Raw genomic sequence first — 13,479 nt, 5'->3', positions numbered from 1 at the left:
TTTGACTTATTCAATTAATAACTAGAAAATCAGAGTTTCAGGCTATGCTATAACATACACTAAACAATATATTCAAGGAAAGTGAACTATCACATTGTACTGAAACATATATTTTAATGATATTGGCAATTGTGCATTTATATTTAAATAGGTACACCTAAATAAATGAACATATATAGTGCAAAAGGGGGACACCTAAATGAAAAATATATGGCAATTGTATCAAAAGTTCCAAAATCCACGATATGCACTATTTTATAGAGCAATCCTTTTAATAAGAGTTACTTATCATACCTGTTACATTCCAAAGTCCATGGTATCAGATTTAAAAAATATGTGGTAATTGTCATTTCCTCCTCGGGCCACTCGTTCTGAAGACCCTACTCTATAGTTACCATAGGTTTTCACCAACTGGTCAATAGGGACTTCTAAGACAATGTCGTTGGCCGCACGGCATTTCCTACCTCAGGAAGGAATCTTTACTAGGCCCTTGAGCATGCCTTATTTGACAGACATGTGAAGGAGGCCTTCCAAACTACAGAAACTTGCACTGAGATGGCTAGATTTCTTTCCCTGCTCCAAAGGAATTGTCCTTACCAAAATTGGAATTCATAGCAAAGCATCATTGTACCAACATTATTAGACATTAGATATTGAAAGGGATGACAGAAAAGAAACATCCCATTCATCACATGCTTTTTCCTCTCCTGCCTACTCTTTTTTCCCTGGGTGCCATCCCTGTATCATGGTATGGGTACATCTTATTTAACCATTTCCTCATTCTTAATACTTTGTCTTTGCCACACTTGCCATACATGTGTTGTTAATTATTGTTATCCTTAATGATAAATTGAAATCTAACCCTATTACTACATATAATTATATTCATTTTTTTAATGATAATACCTACCTTCTTATTTTCCTATTCTTTGTTGCTGACCCTAAATTTTTCTTGGCCTTAAAATGTTGTAAACATGTTTTAATTAATTTGTCTTCAAATGAAATTACATTATTTTAAATAATTAAAAGCATTTAATAAAATTAAGTCGCCCTTACTCAAACCTTCACTCACTGACACTTGTCTTTATTAGTAAGCATTTTTAATCATTACATTTTATTGCATCATATTGAATTAAATGGTTATTATTTAAAATAATTGTAGAAGGCTTTCTGGACGACTTTGCCCGTATGGTGAGTTGTTCAGTGAAATCTTGCTGAAAAGGAGCTGGAAGTTCAAGAGAAAAGGTCCATGAGGAAACGGTATGAAGAGTTAATATTGGTGATGAAGTGGTATATTAGAACATATAACATAACCTTAAGGAAGTGAAGGTTTCTATTCCTGGTTGTTCCTCATGCAGAAGAAAATGAGCAGCTGCCCTCCAATCCAACATCTATGAATGCTAAGTAAGTACTTAATGAAACACGGATTGGGAATGGTTACTCAGATGTTCTTCTAGAAAACTACATAATGCTGATTTCTGTGCCTCAATACATCTGAAATCGCATGAGTACCTTTGTTTTATCATTGATGGGCAACTCTATCAGTTGAAATCTGCATCTCACACATTTAGACAATGTGTATTGCTCTAAAAGAATCCACCAGCCAGCTACATGCACCTATATGAAGCAGAGGTATCACTTACTGATATGCTTTATTGGAATTGTAAGTTGTGACCTTTGGATTACATCAAGATCCCTGCAACAAAGATATTATCCCAGCTGATCTATCTTACATAAACTACAATTATGTGGCCTACACAGACTACTTTTTTTTAATAAACTGCTCTAAAGCAGACGCAATTATTTTGTAAACTTGTGTGGTACTTTTCAGAAGTTGGGAAAAACTTGGATAAAGCTAGTGGAATTTACTAAAGTAAAAACCGAAAACGAGCCCTCAGTGGCAAACCATATGAATTATAATGTTATGGTGTCAGAAAAAAAACATAAGGTCCATTTCGTTATACAAGTAAATGTGATTACGTGACACATAGGCATTTAGATGTGTGTAAAATCTTTATATGAACTTTACAACGTGCTAAAACAAACACCTGGGTTGGGCTGCAGAGATTTGCTTTTTAATGGAAACTTAAAAGCTGAGCAATTCACTATGATCAAACACTTTACAAAGAAGAAGCAGATTTTATTAATGGGAATGCGTGTTTGGATAGCTACGAAATATATGACACTACATTGGGAGCACAAACTTTGAGATAATATATTACACATATTTATAACATGGGACATATCTAAAGAATTGGGAATAAAAGATATGATGAATTTTCCAATATCCAACGGCACGACAATGAGTTTTGCAATTCACAAAATTGCTCGTGGCTCATATTGTTGTAGGATCTAATATTTCTGTACAAATCAACTTTATAATATTCCATATCGAGCACATAAGTGGTCTCCAGACCAAAAGCTAATTCTATTAATTCTCATAGGTTTATTGACTCCTGAAACTTATGTTCTGATTCTGCAATCCTTCTGAAAAGGAAACTTTGGCGTAATGGAATCCGCCCTCTGTGCTGTTCTTGGCCCGGATATCACAGCAATTTTTTTGCATTACTAAAAAATGAGAAACATCATTTATCCTGCAAGCGAAACAATGCATGCCATTACAACGCGCTCATTATAACAACCCCATTGTTACATCGCATGCCATTACAACACAAGCCGTTAACACGACTTGCTATAAGGGGCAGAAAGTGTTGGATTTTAAATCCAACACCTTACCTACTGTTGCACAGACTGGAGTTGGAATAGTAAATTATACTATTCCAACATTCAGCGCCCCCTTACAGCAAGTCATTGTAATGACTTGCGTTAAAATGCTATGCGATGTAACAACACGGTCCTTTTAATGACCGTGTTATAATGGCATGCGTTCTAAATGCATGCATTATAACGTGGCCTACTCCGAAAAAAGGCTCATCCCATAAAAACAGCGGAATTTTTATTTCATGTTTAATAGCTCAACCTACATGAGATCAGATGCAGTAAATTTAAAAGTGTGTGAAGAGAAAATGAAATCTATTAAGTGAGAAGACATTTTAGTGGCAGAAAATTTGAAATAGCATTTGAAGGTAGTCTTATAGAACATATAGATTTATAGTTACAAACTGCTTAAATATCAAAGAGGAGTCAGTTTAACATCTAGGTTAGAGATCTTATTGTCCTGTTACAAATTTCTCAGATTTTTTTATGGGCCTGTTAACCTTGTAACCTGCCCCACTGGAAATCATGAGGTTCGGGGAAACACGACCGAATGGCCTCGTTTTCCTCCGACCTTTTTACTCCAGGGAATACAGCAGAGATGCATTGGGAATGGGTAGAAGATTCATGCAGGCAGTTCCTGATTCACCCAATGCTTATCTATAGCCTCAGGGCCCCATTCAGAATACCTGCTAACACCATATCCCTGTAGGTAATGAGACCCCTGGTAACATTCACTCTGGGGATGCAGAACTACCGAGTGCAGGCTCAGGGCCTTCCTAATGAGTCTCCCAATGACTTTATAAATGCATAATGAAAGATGTTTTAAATATAATTTGCATAAATATTTGAATCAGTCAAATATTAGACAAGAGGTCCTTCAAAAACTATGGCTCAGCACTTAATCAAATATTACTGTGAATCTATTTTAGCAATTATGTCCAAGGGGTATATACATTTTCATTGGCGTGGATTCAACAGATCCAAATGGATGATAAAGAAATGATATAAAATCCTGCAGCGCCTGTTTATGAACACCCAGTGAAAGAGGGTAATAGTGATGGACCGGCAATAAAAGTGGTTACTGCAGATGCATGTACATTAGAATCCGCCAAAGTCTTTGATAAAGACGCCATGTTAGCAATTAGGCAGGGTCTCGTTTCCATTATCCTGAGGGCCACACAGGAGAAATTTGGCTTTTCTTTAAAGATAAAAATGCAGATTATGTTGCAGAACTCAACAATGTATTTGTTGATTAAGAATGATCATTTTTTATTTGCTTATCGATGCCTTAGGTTTGCAGTTAATATTGTGATTTTAACACAAGCCACTCATGGTTTCTGCACTTGAACACGAGTCACAGTTTAACCAAGGGATGTTTCCTTCTCAGGGCCAAGGCAGCAAAAACCATAAACTTCGCCGAGTTCCAGCAGGCTTTGAAGGAACTCTCTGTCAAGCGTTTCAAGGGGAAGTCAGCTGACGATGCTCTTTCAGAAACAGTCAGGCTGGTAGAGGGCAAGGAACCAGTCAATGCTGGTGTCACGGTGAGTGCATGTCCAAAGTAACCTAGAAAACACCCTGCACCCAAAGAGACAAAGGACAGGTCAGTTTTTAATTACAAAGGAACCAGGACTGCCGAGGCACCTGGAGCTGTCCAGCCTCAACAATTTCTCTATTATAGGTGGATTTGTAGTTGACAAGTTTGTAATTGGCTAATTATTTTCTGACCAATTTGAAATTGAATGTATGTACTTGACATTTTGTCCTAACTTTTCTACTGGCAAATTTGTTATGCACAATCTGGTTACTGGCCAATGAATTTGCAATGTGTAACTGGCCCATTATCTCTTGCCCTGTCTTTTTATCCAGAAAGCCCAAAATGTGGGGGGTGTGGACCGCCTCACCGATACAAGCAAGTACACCGGAATGCACAAGGAGCGCTTTGACGAGAGCGGGAAGGGTCTCGGCATCGCTGGACGCGAGAATACTACACAAAACACCGGCTATGTGGGCAACTACAAGGGGGCAGGGACCTTTGAGGGTAAGGTCGAAAAATGAAGGGCCCACACATCTTGCTTCCCTCGCCTGACGACTGACCCTGCACCGTTTCACCGTCTCTCCCCTTATTAACCAATAGCTACGCATTCATAGAGTGTTGCCTTTTTGAGAACGGTGGCTCCCAAACCCTGGACTGCTGCCGCTTGTACCACTAGATAAACAGCATTGCCTGCTCATCTTTATGTGTCTGTGTAATCTGTGGCCTAAGCTGGTAAACTTGTGTGATGTAACTTCAATGATCTGGGGCAAATTGTGACTAGCATCACGGAAAAGGGGTTGCTTAAGAAGTGGCAAACATTTGTTGGCAGCTAGCTTCAGGTTAATTGCTGTATTGAACACAAAGGGAATGTTATATCTACGCTGATGCTTAATTGCATAGGAGAATGAGCTGTGCTTCACTACTGTTTACTTTTCAAAGAAGCAGGCCCTTCGTGCTACTTTTGACTAAGAAGTGGGGTACACTACGATCACTGGGTATGGATCATACATTTTTTTGCTAAATATTCCATTTTGTATACTGAAATATGGGTAAAACTGAGAATAAGATCTATTCTAGTGTGGACCAGGTCAACTAATGGGCTAAACAGGAATGTAATATGGCACCTGTGCTATGTCATGTGTTTGTAACAATTTAGCGCACACAGTGGTTGCACATCCCAGTTATTATGACCCATGAAAGGAATGCGCTACAATACACTGATGATGCAGTTATCCTAGACAGAACTCAGAGAGAGTCGCAGACAAGTCTTAATGAGAGCTAGTTAAGTATTTTTGGTGTTTAAAAAGCGTTATTAAGTGAATAACAATTACATACGAAAAGGTCATGAAAAACCATAATATGAATAGTATAATAGATATACAAACAGACAATAAGCAAAATAGAAAGCTGTTTTAATTTTTAGCAATAATAAAGGAAAGAAGAGGGGGGGAGGAGAAGTATATAATACAATTCTATAGTTGAAGATCATGAGATTATATTATAACATTCTTATAATAATGCAATATAATAAGCTTATAAACTATTAAACGTATCATAACTTATCTTATCCTATGCGATGCAAGAGGCAGACAAATAAACGAGCATAAGAAATATAATTACCAAAAAGGGAAAAAATATTGTAGAGGAAAAATAGTGACCAAATGATGATATATGGATGAGAAACAAGACCATTGACTTCTGCAGATGCTTTAGGGGCTGAATAGACTAAAGATATAAAAGAAATGAATTTAGGACCAAAACCATGCCAGTGGAGACCTTTAAATAAGAAGGACCAATTAACTCTATCAAAAGCCTTATCTGTGCCGATAGAGACTGCAGCAAGAGGATAGAAAAGAGAAGAGGCCTTATTTAAAACGTTAAAAAATAAGCGAGAGTTATCAGATGTTAACCTACCTTTAACAAAACCACACTGCTCCAAACCAATTCGATTCGCCAAAAGAGGCTCAAGACGTATCGAGAGCAGTTTGGCAAAGATTTTATAATCTACGTTTACAAGGGATATAGGGTGATAATTTTTATACTGTTTGGGATTGCGGCCATCTTTATGGATTAAGCAGATTGTAGCATACCATTGGTGTGGAAAAATTGAAAGAGTTGTAAAAGTTTGGGGGAAAAAAGATGAGAGAAAAAAATTCTACTGTAAACACATCAGGTCCAGGGGTTTTATTTTCCTTAAGAAGATTTCGGGATTAAGATATTTCGTGGATAGAAAGATCAGACTCTAGAGAGCTAAAGTCAAGGTCTATATGATGTGAAGGTGGAACATGATTGAGATAGGAGTCAATAGAAGAGGGAAGTGGAGCGGATTCTGGGGTATATAAAAGTTTGTAGAACTCCATGAATTTATTTAAAATGGTTTGGTCTTTGAAAAGGGTTTTCCCATCTGATGAATACATAGAGTCTATCAGAACACATTCTTTTCGGTATTTAAGATAATTCTGCAGGAGTTTGCCAACTTTATTAGGTCCACCATAATACCAAGCGCTCATTCGGAGTAAAACAGAAGACGTGTTATCAGTAGTTGTTTTATTAAAGTCAAGTTTAGCACGAATAAGCTCCTGTATGGAGCAAGTAGAAGAGGATGTGTAAAAAAGATGTTCCAGGCGTTTAAAAATTAGCTAGCAAAATGTGTTGCTGATTAAGAAAATGTTTCTTTTTCTTGTATACAAAATCGATGATAAAGTCATGGGCTGTAGCCTTAAAAGTATCCCAAAGCAGTGAAGGAGAGATATCAGAAGAGGAATTCAGAGAGAAAAAATCTTCTGTAAAGGCAATGAAAAAGAAGAGAAAAATGGATCCGGCAAAAGGGAATTATTAAACCTCCACCTAGAAGATTTGGGATGTGAGGGCACCAAGTCAAAATCAGAAACAACCGAAGCATGATCAGAAATGACAATGGGTTCAATTGAGGAGGAAATAAGGGTATGTGTTAAGGCAGAAGAGAGAAAGATATAGTTTAATCATGACAGAGTGCCACGTGGAGGAGAGAAAAAAGAAAAGTCTGAGTTGTCAGGGTTGCAGAGTCTCCATGCATTTACGTGATGAGTGTGAGATACTGTATCATGGAATTGTTTATGGGGCTTGTGGGGAATGAAACGGACCTGGGATTGTCGATCAATGAAAGGGTACATAACTTGGTTGCAGTGACCTCCTAAAATAAAAAAGTAATCTTCATGTTGAATGCACTTTTTTTGTGATATTAGGCCAAAAAGAAGAGTCCGGTTGGGTTGGACCGTAAGTATTAAAAACTGTAAGAGAAATATTATTAATAAGCAACTTAACTAATAATCATCTACCATCTGAAACAGTTTCCTTTGAAAGAACAGAACATTTCAAACGATTATGAACAAGAATAATTACCCCATTTTTCTACGTGTTCGTAGGGGATACTAAGACCAAACCCACCCACTGCTTTTTAAGTTTCAGAGATTCTAACTCTGTCAAATGAGTCTGTTGAAATAAGACTAAGTCAGGATTATATGTAGCAAGTTGAGATAATATCCTTGGCCTCTTAATGGGATTAATAAAACCTTTTACATTCCATGAAATAACTCTGAATGTAAATAAAAGGAAATAAATATAAAATCACACAATAATAATGCAAAGTAATAGAAAGAAAAAAGAAGGTTGTAAAGTAGATTCTGAGTGCAAGAACAAGACCAAAAATAGAAAGCAATGAAATTGACAGTGATGAAGGAGTATAGAAAGAGCAGAAGGCAAAGCCAAAAAGTGGAGTAGGATAAATATAAAGACAATTTATGAAAGATACTATGACTGTCAATAGTGGGAAAAAAGAAATAGAAATAAATGTGAGATGAAGAATAGCCTGGAGCATATACTGGGGGAGAAACGAGAAGGAAAGAAAAGAGGAGAAAAAGAAAGAGGAAGAAAGATAACCAGGGAGGACAGGACATGTCAAAAAGACGACTGTAATACGTACCGTTTATGGGGGGATGAGGACATCAATAGGAAGTGGCGACAACAAATGAAGACAGCACAACAGACAAGGGAGAAGGCATCACGCCGGGACGCCAAGACGATAAAGGGGAAACGAGCAACTAGATTCCAAAAGGTCTACAAAAGACTTGACAAAGGAAACAGGTGAGAACAATTATAAATTAGCGGACAACCTGTAAAGGAAGCAAACATTAGTAAAGCAGATAGCAGAATCTAGCGTAACAGTCAAGTAGCAGTAGAAGGACCAGGAACCTCTATTGAGGAAGTAGAGTGGAAATTAATAAATGTCCTCAGGTCTGAAGGATCTTCAAAGGTGGACGTGTTGTTCGGAAAAGTAACTTTAAAGAGACAAGGATGAAAGAGCCCATATCGTGCACCAAGGGCCAGTAGTGCAGGTCATAGTTTGAGGAAGTCCTTCTGTCATTTAGCTGTTGCATTAGTAACATCTTGAGAGATAAACAAGTTAGCACCAGATCAAATGAGACGCTTTTTGGACTTAGTTGCGTTTAGTACTTGGATGAGGTCTGTAAACTGCAGGAAAAGGAGGATCACTCCACAAGGTTTTGATGAAGTCAACGTTGAAGAGAGACGTGGGCCTAATCGATGAGCACACTGAATGTTCAAATTAGTTGAAGGAGGAAGATCTAGAAGCTTGGGAAAAGAAGGAAGTGAATAAGGCGACGGGTCATTCCCTTCAAGGCCCTCCAGAAGACCATACAAACGAAGATTGTTCCATCTATTTCTATTTTCAAGGTCTTCTGCTGACTTTTTAAGCAGTGAAATTACTTTTTCCAATGTCGCTATTTTAACAGAAGCATCCTGAGCATCACTGACATGTTGTTCCACCAAGGAGAGCCTAGATTCCTTGGATGACCACTTGTTATCCATCATTTGCAATTGATTATTAGTCTCCTCAGTGAATGGGTGTAGCGCACGTACCTCCTCCAAAATAGTATCTAATGATACAGGAGCCAGAGATTTAGGAGGAGAAGGTGGGTCTTGTTTAAGGCGTTTGGTAGCTGTAGGCATTGTCTGCGCCTTAGAGGTTGACAAGGGCAGAGGTACTGACCAAGAGGAAGAAGATTGAACCATCTCTACTGCTGAGAGCAAACTGTTCATGGGAGGAGCAGTAGCGAGGAGTTAGTCGTAGAGATCTTAGCAATTTTACTTTTGAGTGCAGTAGGTTTTTACTTCTGCCCAAAGAAAACATTGAAAAACTTGTGAAAAATGCAGAGAAGAAAAAGGATACAGCCAACAGAAAAAATATATTGCCTTCCCCAACCTCACAATGTCAAGTGTAGACAAGATATGTCCAAGTAATGAGGAGAGAGATGAGGAGTATGAAGAGCGTACCACAAAGATTTTCCTTCCGGGGAGAACAAAGTCCTGGAACATAAAATGGCAGCTGGAGCACAGGCTTAGCTTTCAGGACTTCAGAAAGTAAGATAAGTATCCTCAAGAGGCAAAAATAAATTGCCAAACAAAGCAGGGCATGCTCCGCTCGTGATACCTGCCAGTTTCCAGGTCAATTGATGACTTGTAATTGAGAATAATAACGAGGGCTGCGCTCCAGTGTAGCATTCTTGACCTCGCTTCCACTCGCAACGATGGGTTGAGTAGCGATATCCGAAATGGTGGTCCTCCCTCGACTCCTATATTTTACTAATTTACCGATCATAATTCCTCCCCCACGTTTTGAAACACTAGTTGCTGCACTCTTAGAATTAATCTGGGGACCTGGTTGAAGACGGATAAACCTTAAAAAGTTACAACTGGGAACACGAGTGGGGGGCCTAGGTGTGCATGACCTCTGAGCATATTACTATGCATGCCAAACTCAGTGGCTATCATACTGGACCGCAGGCCGCAACCTGCAAGAGATAGGCTACACAGCGGCCCGCATCAAGCAAGGGGCACTTCACACTCTACTTTTACCAAAGGCTGGGATTCCACTGGACACACCGCCCCTCTTGCGAATAGCACTACACTGTTGGAAGAGAGCACTACAATACACAGCCACTTCCCCTCCTTATGCAGACAATATCCCACTGTTGGGCATCCCACTTCACACTGGTAGACTTAGTTCACACAGGCTCCGGGCATGGTCGAATGAAGGTGTAGACAGGATCCAGCCTTTTTCAATGCCGGAATATTAATGGACGATCATAACTTTGTTCGGGAAAATGGGGTACTGAGTCACCTATACATGCTTCATGCGTCGATCTTACATTATGTGAAAAAACATTGGCCCCTCAAAGGGAAGAGTCCCAAACACACAAACTAGTCAAAGTATTGTATTATATGGGACGAGGTACCCACCTCATTTAATGGTTGTACGTAGGGATCCGTGCCCACGCGGTGACACGTCTGGATGCCCTGAAGGCTAAGTGGGTGGTGCATGTTGGACGTGTTATAACAGACAGGGAATTGGCGTCCATACTAGAATATCCTAAAAAGTGTCTAGAAATGCCAAATTTACATTCATACAGTGTATGATACTACACAGGGCTTATCTCACACCGCACCACTTACAGAAGATGTATCCCCACACACTGCAACAATGCCCTAGATGTCAAATGGAAGAAGCAGATTTAGTCCACATGCTGTGGGCATGTCCACACCTGGGGGAATTCTGACTAGCGGTATGCCAACATGCACACTCGGTCACAGGTATGGATATCGAAGATTCGATTTTGTAATGTTTACTAGGTCTTTGTAAGCGATCGTCCTCCCACAAGGTCCAACTCCACTTTCTAGACTTGGCAATTATATTGGCAAAAAGATCCATCACTATGACGTGGAAATCGAGGAGGCCACCTGCTATATAAACATGGCACAGTGAAATGCTATGATGGGGAGGTGCTGAAAGTGCAGCTCTCCATCGTGAAGAGGCACGCGGCCTCCCTAAAAAGCAAATATCCATGGAATGGGAGACAATGCTAGAGGCACTCAAGGGTATAACTACAGACCATGCACCTAGCACCGCAAGCACACAATAAACTACAATACTGTTGTGACTAGCACGGACACGTGTGGTAGTTACCCGGACGGGAGCACAACATCGACATGAATTATTACATCTAGACCAGGAACATGGGGTGGTGACACGCTTTAAATTAGCTACAAACATTAGAACACTGGGGGAAGGGAGCGGGTATGTTCCAGTAAAACTGGTGGCGGTTTATGATTAGCTGTGCTATGACTATTGGGACGTATTGTATGTAGATCTGTAACATGTGCAACTGTTTAAATTCACAGACTATAGCACGTCTATGTTAAAATGCAACTCTGCACCCATTCTGTATTAAGGCTGTATAAACGCTGCTGTAAGAATATCACGATATCCATGTCCTATGAGAATGTTTATAAAAATTAATACACTATGTTTAAAAAAAAAAGAAATTGAGAATAATAGATTTTAACTTCTGCCCATAGAAAAAAGATGGAAAATGTTCCACAGATAACTTCCCCAGTCTCTCAGTGCCAAACTGTAAGAAGATAAATTCAATACATGTGGAGAGAGATGGGAAGTAAGAGAAATGCCCCAGATATAACTCACTTCTGAGGAAAGGAAAATGCTAGAATCCAAAATGGTGGCTGCAGTAAAGGTCCATCCTTCAGTTCGGCAAAAAAACAGAAAAGGTGCCTCACAGGGCACAGAAACGTTGTTGAACAGTGCAGGGCATGCTCTGCAGTTGCAGTTGAAGACTGCCTGTTTCCAAGTTAAATTGTGTCTTGGAAGCCGCATGACTGTATCGGCGTTCCGACGAGACACGGAGCTCCAATAGGCGGCGGCCATCTTGAGCGCTGCCGCACGCGCCTCCCAAGAACAAGATAAGTATTACTTGCCAAAAGACTAAGAAGCTCAGTGAGAGACCAGTGGCAAGTCTCACTGTATGGCCGAGGCACTGCCTCTGCCACTCCTGCCATGGCTGACTTGGGAAAGTTGTTTGCCTGGTCTCTAGAAGTATTTATAGGATGGGACACAGGTAAAGCAGTTGGTTTATTTATGATTTATTATGGTGCTGCTCTGATCTCTAGACCCAAGATTTGATTCACTACTGTAGGGTCATTCAGTCAGTCAAAACAAGCTTTATTAGGGTAAACATTTTTAAAACCATCAAAGCACAGTGCAACACAGAATTCATAAGGTTAAAATTCACTACATACAAAGGATGAATTTGATTAACAATATACAAATGTACATGTTTTATAATCAATGCAAAATACCATTTAGATTAGCTTAGCCCTTACAAAAATAATGCTTGGAATTCAAATAAATAGTTAAAAAGATTGATTGTCACCCAATGAGTATGCTTTATAAAATTCCCTAATAATAAGATTTCATATCAATAATTCATAAAGTCACTACATATACAGAGGTAGAAAATTCATATCACGATCACTGCATCTTATTTCTTCGTCTAAATGCCTCCGTGATATAACTAGCCACTCCAAACATACCAACGGGGACCTCAGACATTGCAAGTATATCAAAGTTACAGCCCTTTAACAATGGCAATATGATTTTTTGCGTATTGAAACATAAAAATTGCAGAAGAAAATCTTTTGTAAGATATTCTGCTCCGAAAAATTGTCACAGGGGCAGGGACCAAGAACCCCCTCCTTCAAGAAACCTTTTGGAAAAGAAAGTAGCCATGGAAGCATGTTGTACTTAAATCTTGTCAATACAAACAAGTGGAATGGTTTGTTTATATACGTTAGGTACGGCTGAATTCCTCTTCCTGTACTCAATATTACAAAGCTCCTGACTGAAGGTTTGACCAGCTCCCCTTGTTCCCTCATTAACATAGACCTATTTAGGAACTGAAATTTTATGGCTTTAATAGCCACCTTACTCAACGCCCTTGGGTTTGTAAATAGGTCGGGGCTGCTCAATATCACATGCTCACAATTCCATCCTGATGAAGATCTCAAATTGTTGAGATAGAAACGCCGTCGACCCCTTTACAACTAATCTCCTTAATTTCTTGAATTCATTTTGCAAGGATGGTCATACAAATCACAGCGAGCTTGTGCACACATCAGACAGTATCTGCAGATTAATTTCTCTGTATCAGAATAGAAATACGACGTAACAGAAATGCATTAAATGATGACAAACAATCCGGAGCATTGTTTGTTCTTCTTTTAATCCTGAACGGTTACCCAGCCAACACATGTTTCGTCTGGGGAAGTACCCCAATACTTCTACAGGGCTTATGGCAATAGGAAAGCAACCGGAAATC

At 39.2% G+C, this 13,479-nt stretch overlaps 1 protein-coding gene across 1 annotated transcript in view; it reads left to right on the top strand.

Annotated features, from left to right (window-relative positions):
* The window catches only part of TPPP2 (tubulin polymerization promoting protein family member 2), a 91,596-nt gene extending 86,647 nt beyond the window's left edge, over positions 1 to 4,949 (top strand). The window contains exons 3-4 of the mRNA XM_086923059.1: positions 4,106 to 4,259; positions 4,585 to 4,949. Coding sequence (XP_086779185.1) covers positions 4,106 to 4,259; positions 4,585 to 4,773 — 343 coding nt within the window. The 3' untranslated portion in view covers positions 4,774 to 4,949. The remainder of the gene's footprint in view (positions 1 to 4,105; positions 4,260 to 4,584) is intronic.
* The last annotated feature ends 8,530 nt before the right edge of the window (positions 4,950 to 13,479 follow it).

Source organism: Lissotriton vulgaris, chromosome 5, assembly GCF_964263255.1.
Source record: "Lissotriton vulgaris chromosome 5, aLisVul1.2, whole genome shotgun sequence".
Classification (NCBI taxonomy): Eukaryota; Metazoa; Chordata; class Amphibia; order Caudata; family Salamandridae; genus Lissotriton; species Lissotriton vulgaris.
This window is presented reverse-complemented; position numbering and strand designations above follow the sequence as displayed.